This window comes from Oenanthe melanoleuca, chromosome 4, assembly GCF_029582105.1.
Source record: "Oenanthe melanoleuca isolate GR-GAL-2019-014 chromosome 4, OMel1.0, whole genome shotgun sequence".
NCBI lineage: Eukaryota > Metazoa > Chordata > Aves > Passeriformes > Muscicapidae > Oenanthe > Oenanthe melanoleuca.
Window position 1 is genome coordinate 5,409,735 of NC_079337.1, and position 12,552 is coordinate 5,422,286.

Sequence of the window (12,552 nt, forward strand, 5' to 3'; positions counted from 1 at the left end):
CAAGTGGGATGGGAACCATAGGCATGGTTGATATCCAGGCGTACCACACTGCTAGTCAGTGCTTGCTTCATTAAATGATGTATTTCCAGCCATACCAGAAAAAAAAAATGGGAATAACACAATCTTGAAATGGATAATAAAAGCATTTGGAGTATTTATGCTCTTGAGCAGCTGCTAAATGTTTATAAAAGAAACTCTCACAGGCATGTCCAGCTCTTTGCCTAACATAACCACTTTTTTGAGTCTTTTAGTTTGTGTTTGTTTGATAATTCTAAGTAAGAAGGGTGTTGCATGCAGACCATTCATCCAGAAATACACATGCAAAACAAGTAGGGAAGCTGTGCCTGATCAAGTGTTGAAAAAAGCAGACTAGTCTGAAATTGTCCACATCCACATTATATTTGAAAATAAGGAAAAGGTATTATCCTTTGCACTTTGAGGATGGCTTTTATTAGCTGTAATGAACAGTCTTTCGAGTAGTCTTTAGCATCCCAAAGAACAGTCGTGCCATATATGGTGCATCTGATTTAAGGTTTGGGGTTTTTTTTGCAGATAAAAATCATGGTACACATCCAGATGCACGTAACTCTGGAAAAGTCCATCAAAAGCAAAATTCTGTCTGTCCAGCCCTCTTCCCATTTTTCTTAGGGTCTGCATCTCAATTTTTATAGGCTGCACTGAATGGTTTAAAACATTCAGAGATGATATCCTGCTCCTATAGAAGTCTATGCCAACTCTTCCTGTTCTTTCCAGGAAGCAGACACAATACATACTTAGAAGCACCCTTAGACATAAGAACTAATGGATTCCCAACTTATTTTTGGCTGTCTTCCTGGTCTCCTTATCCATAATCAAGGATTTCTTGCTTTTCTTATGTTTATTTTCACTTCATCAAGTTGTGACTGTGGATTCCTGCTGTGTTACCTTAGCCTGTGTAAGGGAAGTTGCTGGAAGAAGGATGACTTGTAATTTTTCATTATTTTAATCTCGAGGTGTCCATCCAATGCACCTTCCTAGATTTACAGCATGTTTTGGCAGCAGGTAGGCTGAGTGTAACACCAAGGGAGGGATTAGGATGTGGTAAAGTGCAGAGCCAGCAGGGCTGCATAGGATGCAATGCCTGTGCCCTCAGGGATCTTCACTCTTCTACTGCACACAAGCATGCTCTGCCAGAGCCCAGATCTCAGTCCTGGGCACGTGAGAGGACTTGGGAGTGCTGAAGAGCTGAGCTGCTCCCAAGCACTGGGGACAGGTCAGGTGGGGGACTGCTGCTGGGACCACGTGCGCCAGCAGTGGAAATCCGGGCGGTTGTTGAAGAAATGCTTTCCCAAGCAAGAGCTCCCCTCAGGAGAAGGCAGTCATGATCTATGCACTGTCCTGGCTCTGGCCCAGCTATTCCTTGGCCTTGGCTGCTAATCCTCCTCCCGTCCTCCGGGTGGATGGCGGGTCGGTGGAGAGCCTTCCCGAGCAGGGAGACGCGGGCGGAACGGCTCCTGGCTCGGCTCGGTGATTTGTGTCCGTGCAGCCTGCCTCCTGCCCAGTTTCCACAAGGCAGCTGCACCAGGGGTTTTGCTTCCTGCCTTGGCTTATCATCACTCTTGCCTCACCTCTGCACTTGCACCCTGCTCTCGCTGTGCCTGGCTCTTGGATCCTAGGCTGCCACTCTGGGCGGGGGGATTTATGGGGACAGGCAAAGCATCCATCACTGGGAGCGCTCAGCATCTTCCAGAGCTGTACACCTGTGGCTCTGGTCGAGAAATGAAACAGAACTCAGCCCCAAAGCTCAGCCATCCCAATGTAGAGACCCTCTTGCAGCACAGGCTGTAAGAGCAGAGTGCATGAATTATAAATAGAGCGCCAGGCAAAGTGATGGACTGTGGAATAACAGGATAGTGTTTAGATTGCAGATGCTGCCCCAGAATGTCTGCTAACATAAACGCCAAGAAACCTACACACAACTATTTGAATGTGTCTTCACGGGTCTGCTTCTACCACATAAATCTGTTCTGCTTTGCTGTACCTTTCTTCATGGCAAAATGGTTGGGAAAAGAGACTTTCTACATTTTTTTTTCACCCCATCTGGTGGGGATGCGGCACTAGGTAAACATTCAACTCTGGCAGCATGACAAGAACTGGGGCAGCTGCTTTTATCATCCATGTCTTTAACTCTTTGAGCAATTTTCTGGACAAATGTTAGCATTCCAACAGTCCTCCTCCTTTTATTTATTGATTGCAGGGATGTGGAGTAGCACATCTGGAAACCTGCTCACTGCCCAGGACTACTGTTTAAATAAACTGCAGCCACCATCTCGTGATTGGGTTGGTCAGAATGGCACACTGCCACAAAAACCAAAATCAAATTGTGATGTTTCTAATTAGAAGCTGTGTTCCTGTATTTTGGGGGGCTTTTTATTTTCTTAAATAATCTATTTACAGATTTAGATAAATAGTCCTGAAAGAAATGAATCAGTGAACTGGTTATTATATATTTAGTTAGCTGTTCTTTGTATACATCCCTGGCCTGGATGGAAAACAACCATATGTTTTTTCTTTAGAAAATGTTGGTCCCTAACTTGTGCATTCTTTCCTTCAAGAATGTAGGAGGGCAACCAAGCAGAGAGGTTATATCCTTCTCAGGAATTCTCTTCTTTAATCCAAAAATCAAATGAAAGGTGACAGTGCAGTTGTGTTGTTTTTCTAAGACATTTCAAGATATTTCCCAACAAAAGGACAGCTGTATTTTCTAGGAATGTTGAGAAAGTTTTAAGACTCAACATTGTGTGAGATTTAAGTGGCTAGGCTTAAAGACATCTGTACTCATCCTGTTTCCTTAGCAGACACTGTATTTCTACCTAACACAGAGTCTGCAGTGTGAAAAGATGTTGCCTGGAAAGAACCAATATTATTTTTAGAAAAAATTTAGCTATTTTTAAATTTTGGTGCTGTCAAAATGAACAAGCAACTCACTTGTTTCAGCCAGAGATGTCCTGTTTGCCAGGTTTTCTGTGCAATGTCTAAATCCACTGATTGCTAAGGCTTTGCTGAGCTAAATGAAGCTGATGTCTGCTCACCTTGGTGCTTAGCAGTTGACAGAAGGATTGCTCTCTTCTGTGCTCTTGTTTTATGGCACAGCTGTTTCAAAATGAATATTGGGCTCTGACCCAGCTCCTTTTATTTCCTTGTATTCATGGAAAATTCAAGGAAGCTCTTCCTTGTGTCAATGCTGCCTTCTCTAGTCTAGTTTTAGTGGTTTTCTATTTCACTGGCTTTATTATTTTTGCTCTTTTAATACTGGTACTGAAACTATTGATGCAGTAGTTCCACATGATTTTTTAATTTGTTTCTAAATGGCACCTTGGGAGAACTGAGATGGTGACACTCATCAGTGAGTTCATAGTATTCATGTTGTCTTACCATCATCTAAAATCAGGAGACAATAGAATTGAGAGTGGCATTTTGTTGTGGGAATCTAATAGCAAGGTAGCTTGCCCTATCACAGAGCCTAGAAACTGTTAGCACTTTGACATTTTTCTCTAGAAGACAAAAGCTCCTAAAGTTATGTTTGTGGCAGTCAGTCCAGTATCCCCTGAGGAGTTATTGGCAAGGAAGAGAGCATGTCAGTGTCTATAGGATGTGACATGTTTCCTCCCCAAAGGAGAGGAGGGCTACAGCCCATCCCCTCAGAGATGCACAGTACAGCCCTTGAATTCCATTTGAGGCATTTAGTCCTCTTTTTGGACTTAAAACTTCATTATTAGGTCAGTAGTTTCTATATAGTCCAACAAGAGTCTCTGGGGTAAATCCAAGCATATAAATTCCTCTGGGGTGGGGTGCAAGGGAAACTCATATTCAGGTTGGCAAAGGGCTCAGGCTGGCCAGCTCAGGCTGAAATATCTGTGAAAACAATGAAAGGTTTTCACTCAGATTAAAATAATGCATAGCACTTCATTTTCAAACTAGTTTTGGGGTAAAAACCCAGGTATATCTCTTAAAAGAAAAAATATTCAGGTTCATTTATTTAAACTGGAAAACAAGATAGAATATAATGTTTAATATTTAAAAATTTTCAAGTTAGAAGAAATTATCTGTTTTTTAGTTTTCAAGCCATTATACTTCCTTTCTTACCTCTTCATTCATCCATCTTGCTCTGATTAGTTTGGAACTTCTACAAGAAACTTAATTTTAAATTGTTCTTCTGGTTACATCACTTACCTGTGAAATTCTATTTCATATCTGCTAATGATATCTCTGAATGTAATCTGTTTTGCAGAAGAATACTTAGGGTAGTTGTTGAGCAGTTTATCAACCTGTGAGAAATACTAAGATTTTTCCAGCCCAGGTGATCTTAAACCATTTTTAAAATTAAATATTACACCTTATAAATTGTAAGTCTGCTAGCTCAATCTTCAAATACAAAGCTACAATTTTAGGAAGCCTTAATTGCAAGGATAAAACAACTAAACATGCACATATGGCCTGAACACTTAGCCTGCTGCTTAATCTTTTCTATTCATACAGGGTGTTTTTAAAGTGTAATTCAAAATCCTGCATTACAGGAATTTCACTGTGGGATATTCAGGAATCACAAGCTGTCAAAAATTGCCTTAGTCAGCAGTCCCTGCAGGAGCCAGCTTCTCTGTTTTTTCTGTTTACAGCAATAACTTATAACAGGGAGGAGTCATTTGGTGGTTTTAAGAAAAAAGCCATTTTTAATGGCTCTGCCTTTCTTCTGAGCTGCAGTTCCACTTTCTTCCAATCTCACTTCTGTCACCAGAGGCCTTGGGTGGGGCACATGGCCATTCCCACTCTTCCAGCACCACTTGCTTTTTGCAGGCACTGGGAGAGCATAAAATGGTTTGGGATGGAAGGGACCCTGAATCTCATCTGATTCCAACCTGCTGCCACAGCCAGGGCCACCTTCCATTAGACCAAGCCTCATCCAAACTGGCCTGGGACACTTCCAGGGATGGGGCAGCCACAGCTTCCCTGGACACCCTGTGCCAGGACCCTCACAGGGAACAATTTCTTCCTTGCACCCTTACAACCTGTCATATGCCACGATTTTTATGAACATTCAGCATTTTCCCTAATTGTTCTTGTTCTGAAACATTTGGTAGAAGGCAATTTCTTACTCTGGAAGTAAATGCATTTCTGGCTAAGAAACCTGCAGTATGTATGTGTGAGATTGTTGAACATCTTGAAGCTGTGCTAAATATATATTATACTTTTTCTTTAAAGCATGTGTTTTGTTCTCAGTCTGTGTCTGTGTTCCTGCAGGTCTGTAACAGTGCTCCAGCTTTTTTTTTTTTACCTCTCTGTGTTAACAGCTGCAGGAAGCTGCTCCTGATCAGAGGAAGAGAAGAGGAATAGGGAAATGTGTATATACACCAGAGGCCTTAAAATTTCCTCTCTGTGTGCCTGCAAGTCCTGTTCTTTCAACAGTATATGAAATCTGTTATAATGTGATGGTCCCCCTGTCCTGAAGCTCCAAATTTAATGAATTATGAATTCATTAATGAATTCATAGGATGCAGTCAGTCAGGAATTTTGGTATGCAAATTTAAAACCCGTGTGGTTAAAACCAGATGAGAGATCCCATTGTGCATCACTGTTTTGGGACAAAGTTCTCTTTTGCAAACAGGTGTGAGTATCTGTGTTCGTGCACATGCACCAGCCTAAGTGTGGCTGGACATGTTGCTTGAATAAAGTCAAGCTCTGGTCTAGTGATTAATTTTGTTCTCACTTTTTATGTTTTTGAATTTAGTTCTATTTGCTCACAGATTATTTAGGCTGCTAGATGGGGATAATATTGACTTTTCTGGTACCTGATGTAGTACAGAAAGTCCCTGTTTTTTTTTTTTTCTTGATAGATAATCTTTGCAAATTATAATTGTCCCAATTATCAATCCATTCCCTTGGTTTTTGAAGTTCAAGTTCTGCTAAATCAGCTTTGGGATCAACTACTAATTCATACCTAACTGTGACATAAACTCAAATTTGACACACTCAGAAATTTCGAAAATCTGAGATTCCTGCAGGGTCTCTTTCAGCCACCCACTGAACCGATGGAGAGTACAGATTGCTTCTAACCTTTTAATATCTTTTATTAGCCACTTCTTTCAGCTTTTGTCTCAAAATAATCTGGGTTCACCAGTTTTTTTAAGGCTTAGCATGACAGCCTGTGGTGAAAAATTGAGTAAGAAGAAAACAAAGCACAGTCAACATATCCAGCCAGGACAAATACTTGTGGTGCAGTCTTGTGAAAAGGACTACGTTTTCTCATTTCACAGACACACTTTCTTCTGTGTTCTTGGAAAATTAGTTAAAGTCATCCATGTTCCAAATCAAGCTTTGTGTGCTCTAGAAATGCAAAGTGTAATGCAGGCGAGTTGCATTTTCACTTAATCTAGCTCTGTGTTTATTTTAAACTCGCCAGTTGAGTGAGGCTCAGCACACTCCGTCTGCATTTAAATGCATTTAGGAAGATTGGGCACTTTATTGTGAGAAAGACCTTGTTTACTTGAGTGAAAAAGTTAATTCTGTGTGATAACACAAACAACTCCTAGTCCTGGGACTCATTCACTGAGTGTTTGACTGGAGAAGTGAAATCCGCTTTGTTGCAAAGCAACACGTTTCACTGAGGCAAAAATTCCATTTCTGTTAAATCGCTTTCCAATTTTCAGGATAATGATGTGTTTAATTTAGCACAAAACATGGTGAACTGCCTGCAGGATGAGTCTTGATTAGTCATTTATTTAGATTAATTTTATTTAATTTGAATTCTTCTTTTTTTTTTCATTTTAGTGAAATGCATCTGTGGGTTTTTACTTAAGTTTATTGTTTGTTTTCTAGCACGTGATTGTGATATTTTAATGCTGGCAAAAACTTCTGAGTTCCTGGTTTCTGAAAGGAATGATGGTTTTACTATCTGCTGTGCTAAGCATGGTGCAGACAGGACCTAGAAACCATTAAGGCTTCAAACAATATGTGGATGGTGTGCTGGACACATTCTCCTATTTCTAATTTTTGCTGTGAGCCAAACAGCACCACACAGCCGAGATAATTTCCAATAGCATCATCTTTTCCTGAGCTTTCTTGAAGAACCTAAATGGCTTTGCAAGTTTCCTTTCATGGCTTTTTCTTGCTGCTCCAATGCACTGAGTGCTGTGATCATTCCCCAGTCACCCAGATGTGGTGAGGAGAGCTGAACATGTACCAGAGCAGACACTGCCACGTGTTGGGGGATTCCAGGGAGCCCAAACAGTTCACCTTCCTCATTCCCCAGAAAGGGACATGGTGCTCCCTTCTTCCAGAATTGTGTGGATAGACCAAGGCAAAAGTGAAAGCAGTCTTTAGGTGCATCCCTTGTTGGGTGACTTTGTGTCTTTGAAGCATCAGAGCAATGTGTGGCTTATGATGAGTTCATCCAGGAAGGTGTATTAACCTCTGTTTGCTGGTTATCCAGCATTTGAAAATAAAAGATTGTCAGGTTAAATTGTATTTCTCGTCACCATCACCTTCCTGCATTTCTTTTCCTGTTTTCTACTTGAATTACTGCACAGAGCCAATGGTTTTCATCCCACCTCTCCTGGGCAGGGAAGTGAAAAATTGAAAGCACTTGTTGCAACTTTTAAGGTAAAAAAATTGCAAATACGATCATATTTTTTGTGGTGGTCAGCCTCAAGCAAGCATGGGTGAATGGAGCAGAAAACCTGCTTGTAGTTCTTCACCAGTCCCATCTTGCTGGGACATGAGACACCAGTGTCCCATGCAGAGAGGGGAGCAACCCAAGTGGCCTCTCATAACCTCCCCCAGTAACTCAGCCTGCAAGGAGCAGGCTCCCAAGGTCTGCTCCTTCTCTTCATCCCCAGACACATGTTTACTTGCAGATGTAAGCAAAAAAAGCTGAGACTTTTGGAAGAACATCCGTGGGAAGCAATTTTCCCCCTGAACTGAGCGTTACTATTTTGACACTATCCCAGGTTAATCTCTATTTCAACAATGACGTGTGTGGACGTTTGTGGGACTGTCTGCTTAGTGTATATGTACAGCTGCCACCTAGAAAATAAACTGTGCACTTCATAGAAACAGACCTCAGCACACAGAGATGGGAAATTCACAGTTATAATGACAATAATATATGAATGGCACTATCTTATAAATTTTAAAGATTTGATACTCACTGAATAGGAACAGCCAATTCTCCTATTTAGTTCACATATGTTCTTTCATCATTTTGTTCCTTCACTCCTCCATCTTTCTAGAAAACTTTTTTTTCCAACATGGATATTCTAAGACTGTGAGACATAGTATTTTGGGATTTGGGAAAAAAAAAAAAACTCTACTAGTTGTGTAACACCAGAGAAATGCTCTAAATGAGGAGTGTCTGACAAAGAAATACGTGCTGCTTCTGCTGAAAAATAGTTCAGGCTATCATGAAAAATCATAGAAATTTTTAATGCAATTTCACTAAGGGAAAAGTGTATATTTCTTTGTGGCTTTAGCCCTCAGGGCTGTTTTTAAAAGTACTCAGAGGCTTGTGTGGCTATGTACAGCAATTTTAGATAGGTTGTAACATGTCTGGTTTATTAAGAATGGTTTGGGGTCATCTTGTGTGTTTGGCTAATATGCAAACTTACACTAAATTTACTGCACTTATTTATGCAAAATATTAAGAGCAGTTTGAATGGAATTGGGGTGATGCTCTACCATAATAAGAATTAACTGACTTGGGGAAGATTTGCTATTGAAGCAAAACTAAGAAATCTGGGAACTCAGCCTGACCGTGGAAACTACTTCTCTCACCACAAATATGACATGTACATTTTATGAAACCTGCTTATTACCAAGGGCCAAATCCTGTGGTCCTTATGCAAGCACAGCTTTCACTGGAAGTTCACTGAGGACGGTAGAATTTGGCCCCGAGCTATTTCTTTTCCATATGAAATTACTTCATTTGTAATTTCCTCTTCTTATATTTCTCAGTAACTGCAGAAATGTGAGCTAGTCATTTAATTTCAACCGAGTAAAAGCATTGAGGACTCTGTGAAATTGCAACTTTGTCTTTCTGTGTAATAGAATAAAGGAGTGAATTTGTGGACGTGATATTTTGCTTGGAGGAAAAAAAAAACCATATCTGGATGAGTACACAGACAGGAAACCAATGTAAATATGTGAGTTTTTCCATCCAAGTAAGATGAGAAAGGTTTGGGGTTTAGAACCGAGGAGCAGTGACTTGGGATGTTACAAACAGCTGAATTAATATGGGACTTCTGGGATGTGTCTGTGAGCACTCTGCAGCCACAAGCTAACGCTGATGAGGTCTGGGTTACTTACATTACCCCAGCTAATTTTGTTGCTGTGGTGCTCAGCCTTGGCTGGCACAGCCCCTTCCCTGGGGCTGACACAAATGAGCCCATACCGCACTGCATGGTGCCTCACAGGCACTTCCAGGGAGGAAGGGGGATTGGAGAATAAGGGACTGGGCCACGAGGCAAATGATCTAAAGGCATTGCCACCTCTGTTCATTTCTGTGACTAAACCCACAGTGTGAATTTTCTGGCCTTGGCTTTGTCATGGCAAATACATTTGGAACAGTGAGTTTCAGGTTTTAGCTGTGAGCTAGCTTTCTTTTCCAGGCTGAATTGCATTACTGATGCTCTTTGAATGTGACTTACCCGAGATTAATTTCTGAATTATATATAAATTGTTTAATCAGCTGCGAAACTTTACAACTTTCAACCTTTCATTTCATTAGCTGCGAGATGAATGTCAATAAAATGCGCTTGGAAGGCCAGAGCTTGATGACACACGCAGCAAACGCCGCTGAGGACTCTCTCTCCTTTAATGCAGTAATAATAAACACTTCACAGGCAATATTTCAGCAATCAGGAACACTTCTGCAGGCTTTTCTATCTATATGTGGTTGGCTAAATGACAAAATCGTGAGTTGGAAAAAAAAAAAAGGCTAAAAAATGAGTCAGACTTATTGCCTTAATGTAACCTTCCTGGCTGAAAGCGTATTAATTGGCAGGGTGAATTACCTCAGCCTGGAGCAGAGAAAGGCCTCTATTGTGTGATGTGAAACCTATATCCTTGGCTTGCACGTTCTTTGCTCGGCGTTGTGATCCTTCCCCTCTGATCAGCAGCCTCCAAACGCAGCCTTGTGAGATTTATAACACCTCTCAATGGGAGGCTCTGTCATTCAGCCCGTTTGGGCATTAAACCACGTTACTGCAAAGCATCTTGTGGTGAAAAATCCCCCTTCCCGTGCTGAGGCTGCTCCCAGCTTCTCCCCACCTTGCTTCCTCAGCCTTCCAGGGTTAACATGCAGGGAGATGAGTTGTTATTTCTCCTTCTATGTGAGAGCTTTGTGTTTGGAGCCCTTTGCCGGGAGCAGATGAGACCCTAGGGCAGAGCCTGCCTCCTCCCCAGCCCTGAGGCTCCAGCAGTGACCTTGGATGATAGCAGTGACCCAATCATCTGCAGGGCTGGAAGGGCTGGGGCAGTCACACGGGGCAGCCTGCGTTCCATCAAGTGACAGCTCCCTGCAATATGCAAGGACTCCACCAGTCTCTGGCCCAAAGCATTTCATTATCCTCACTTTTTTTCCAGTCCAGCAAGTGCTGAATTGTTGTGTCTGAGATGGAAGGGGAAAGCAATGCAATCTTGGGTGAAACAGGCATGGTCAGCATCTGTCTTTTGAGTAAAAGGGGCCATAACTTAAGTGCTTTATGCTCTGCTATCACTTTTTTCCTTCTCCTTCCTATGTATTCAAAGAAAGGAATGATCCCTTTTTTACCAGGGGAAGAATTTGGTTAGCAGAAGATGTCTTGCTGATTCTTGGCTTGGAAAGAAGTGTTATGAATGGACTGACAAAACTAACATGAACTTGTAAAAGTCTTCATTGTCTTTTTTTGGATTTGACAAAGGAAAAGCTTAAGAGGACAAATACTGAGAGATTTCACATGAATAAAGATGCTATTTCATGCTTGTTGCTGCTCACCAGAGTTAAGTTTAGAATAACAAGGAGGATGAAAGCCCTGGGTTAAGTAAGTTCAGTCTGATTTCCCATCAGCCAGTATCCCATTGGAGCGAGCTTTATTTGCTGCTATAGATGATTGCTTCTGCAGAGAGAGTGAGTCTGGACAGGGCTGGAGACTCATTGCAACCTCCTCACCCGCTCCCAGAAGGTCTCCCCAGGTCAGGGGTGTGACCAGCAGTGGAAAAGCCGCATGGAAAGCTGGGTTTTGCCACTGTTTCCACTCTATTTGTTCTGCGGATGGATAAATTGAGGGCTGGAGTCTTCACGTCTGTCAGCATGCCACCTTTGAAGGTCTTCTTGCAGAGGGATAGGAAAGTCAACCACATCTTCAAATTGGGCCTAATTGTTACAGGAAGGCTTTCTGAGATGTTCCAAGACCATCTTTTTCCACTGAGCTTGTATTACAAAATATTTCTGGAATTAGATGGAGCAAGAAAAGTAATAATTTTTTTTTTTTTTGTCTTTCACAACTTGTACTTTATGTCAGGATGACTTTGAAGCAAACCCGACCCTGTCCTCTGTGTTGAGCTGGCTTTCCTGCTCTGCGAGCTGTGACACGCTCAAGCGCTGGGCTCTAAATCGGGGCTGGCAGACTTCCCATCATCATGCTGGTGTTTGTAACCTCTAGCACTTTGTATCCCCCTTTCCCTCAGGATCTCCTGCCCTCACTGGCACTGGAACCATCGCTGTCACAGTGGATGATGTCAATGACAACGTCCCCACGTTTGCCTTTGACATGTATTTGGCCACTGTTCCGGAGGATGCTCCCACGGGGACGGATATTTTGCTCGTGAACTCCTCGGATGCTGATGCTTCCACAAATGCTGTTATTAGGTAGGTCGATTACTGTTGCTCCATGTAATGCTGCCTCACATCTTGCCTGAAGATTTCCCTTTCCCCAGTGTCTATCACCAGTGTGCCTTAAAGCTGTGAGACAAAATAGAACAGCTTTATGTGTGTAACTAAATTACTTGGGCAAATCTGTCTTTTTGTTGCTTATAGGCTTTTAGAGTTATATTGAGGACAAACAGAGTTGTGGAGTTACTTTATTTTTTGAAAAAACAAACCAACTTAATTTGCACCTGCACCTACTACCTGCCTTGCTGCTGCATTCATTCACACCTTTTCATGTAGTGAGCAATTTTCACTGAAAGCAAATGTGCTCCTTAAGCAAAGCTGTGGTCAATTAATGTCTTCAGTTTAGCATGAAAATGACCTAAGGTAAAGCATTATGTCATTCAGAAAACCAGTAAAAAGTTGGAATTTGGCATTTTTGCACTACATGCCAAAGGGTTTGTAGGGCTCAGTTGATGGAACTTAACTGGGCACTGGGCTGAACACTGGCCATTCCTAGTTCCACAGACAAGATGATGTTGAGTGGCAGAGACAAACTGAAGGTTATCCACTGAGGAGAGATACATTGTGAATGGAATGCAAACCAAATTTGTGATTGTACCACATCTAACTATTGTGGCTGCAAACATCTCTGTTTCCAAACTCACAAAGCA

At 41.8% G+C, this 12,552-nt stretch overlaps 1 protein-coding gene across 1 annotated transcript in view; it reads left to right on the forward strand.

Annotated features, from left to right (window-relative positions):
* The window catches only part of FAT4 (FAT atypical cadherin 4), a 120,241-nt gene that overhangs the window by 72,816 nt on the left and 34,873 nt on the right, over positions 1-12,552 (forward strand). Inside the window, exon 7 of the mRNA XM_056490015.1 lies at positions 11,698-11,878. Coding sequence (XP_056345990.1) covers positions 11,698-11,878 — 181 coding nt within the window. The remainder of the gene's footprint in view (positions 1-11,697; positions 11,879-12,552) is intronic.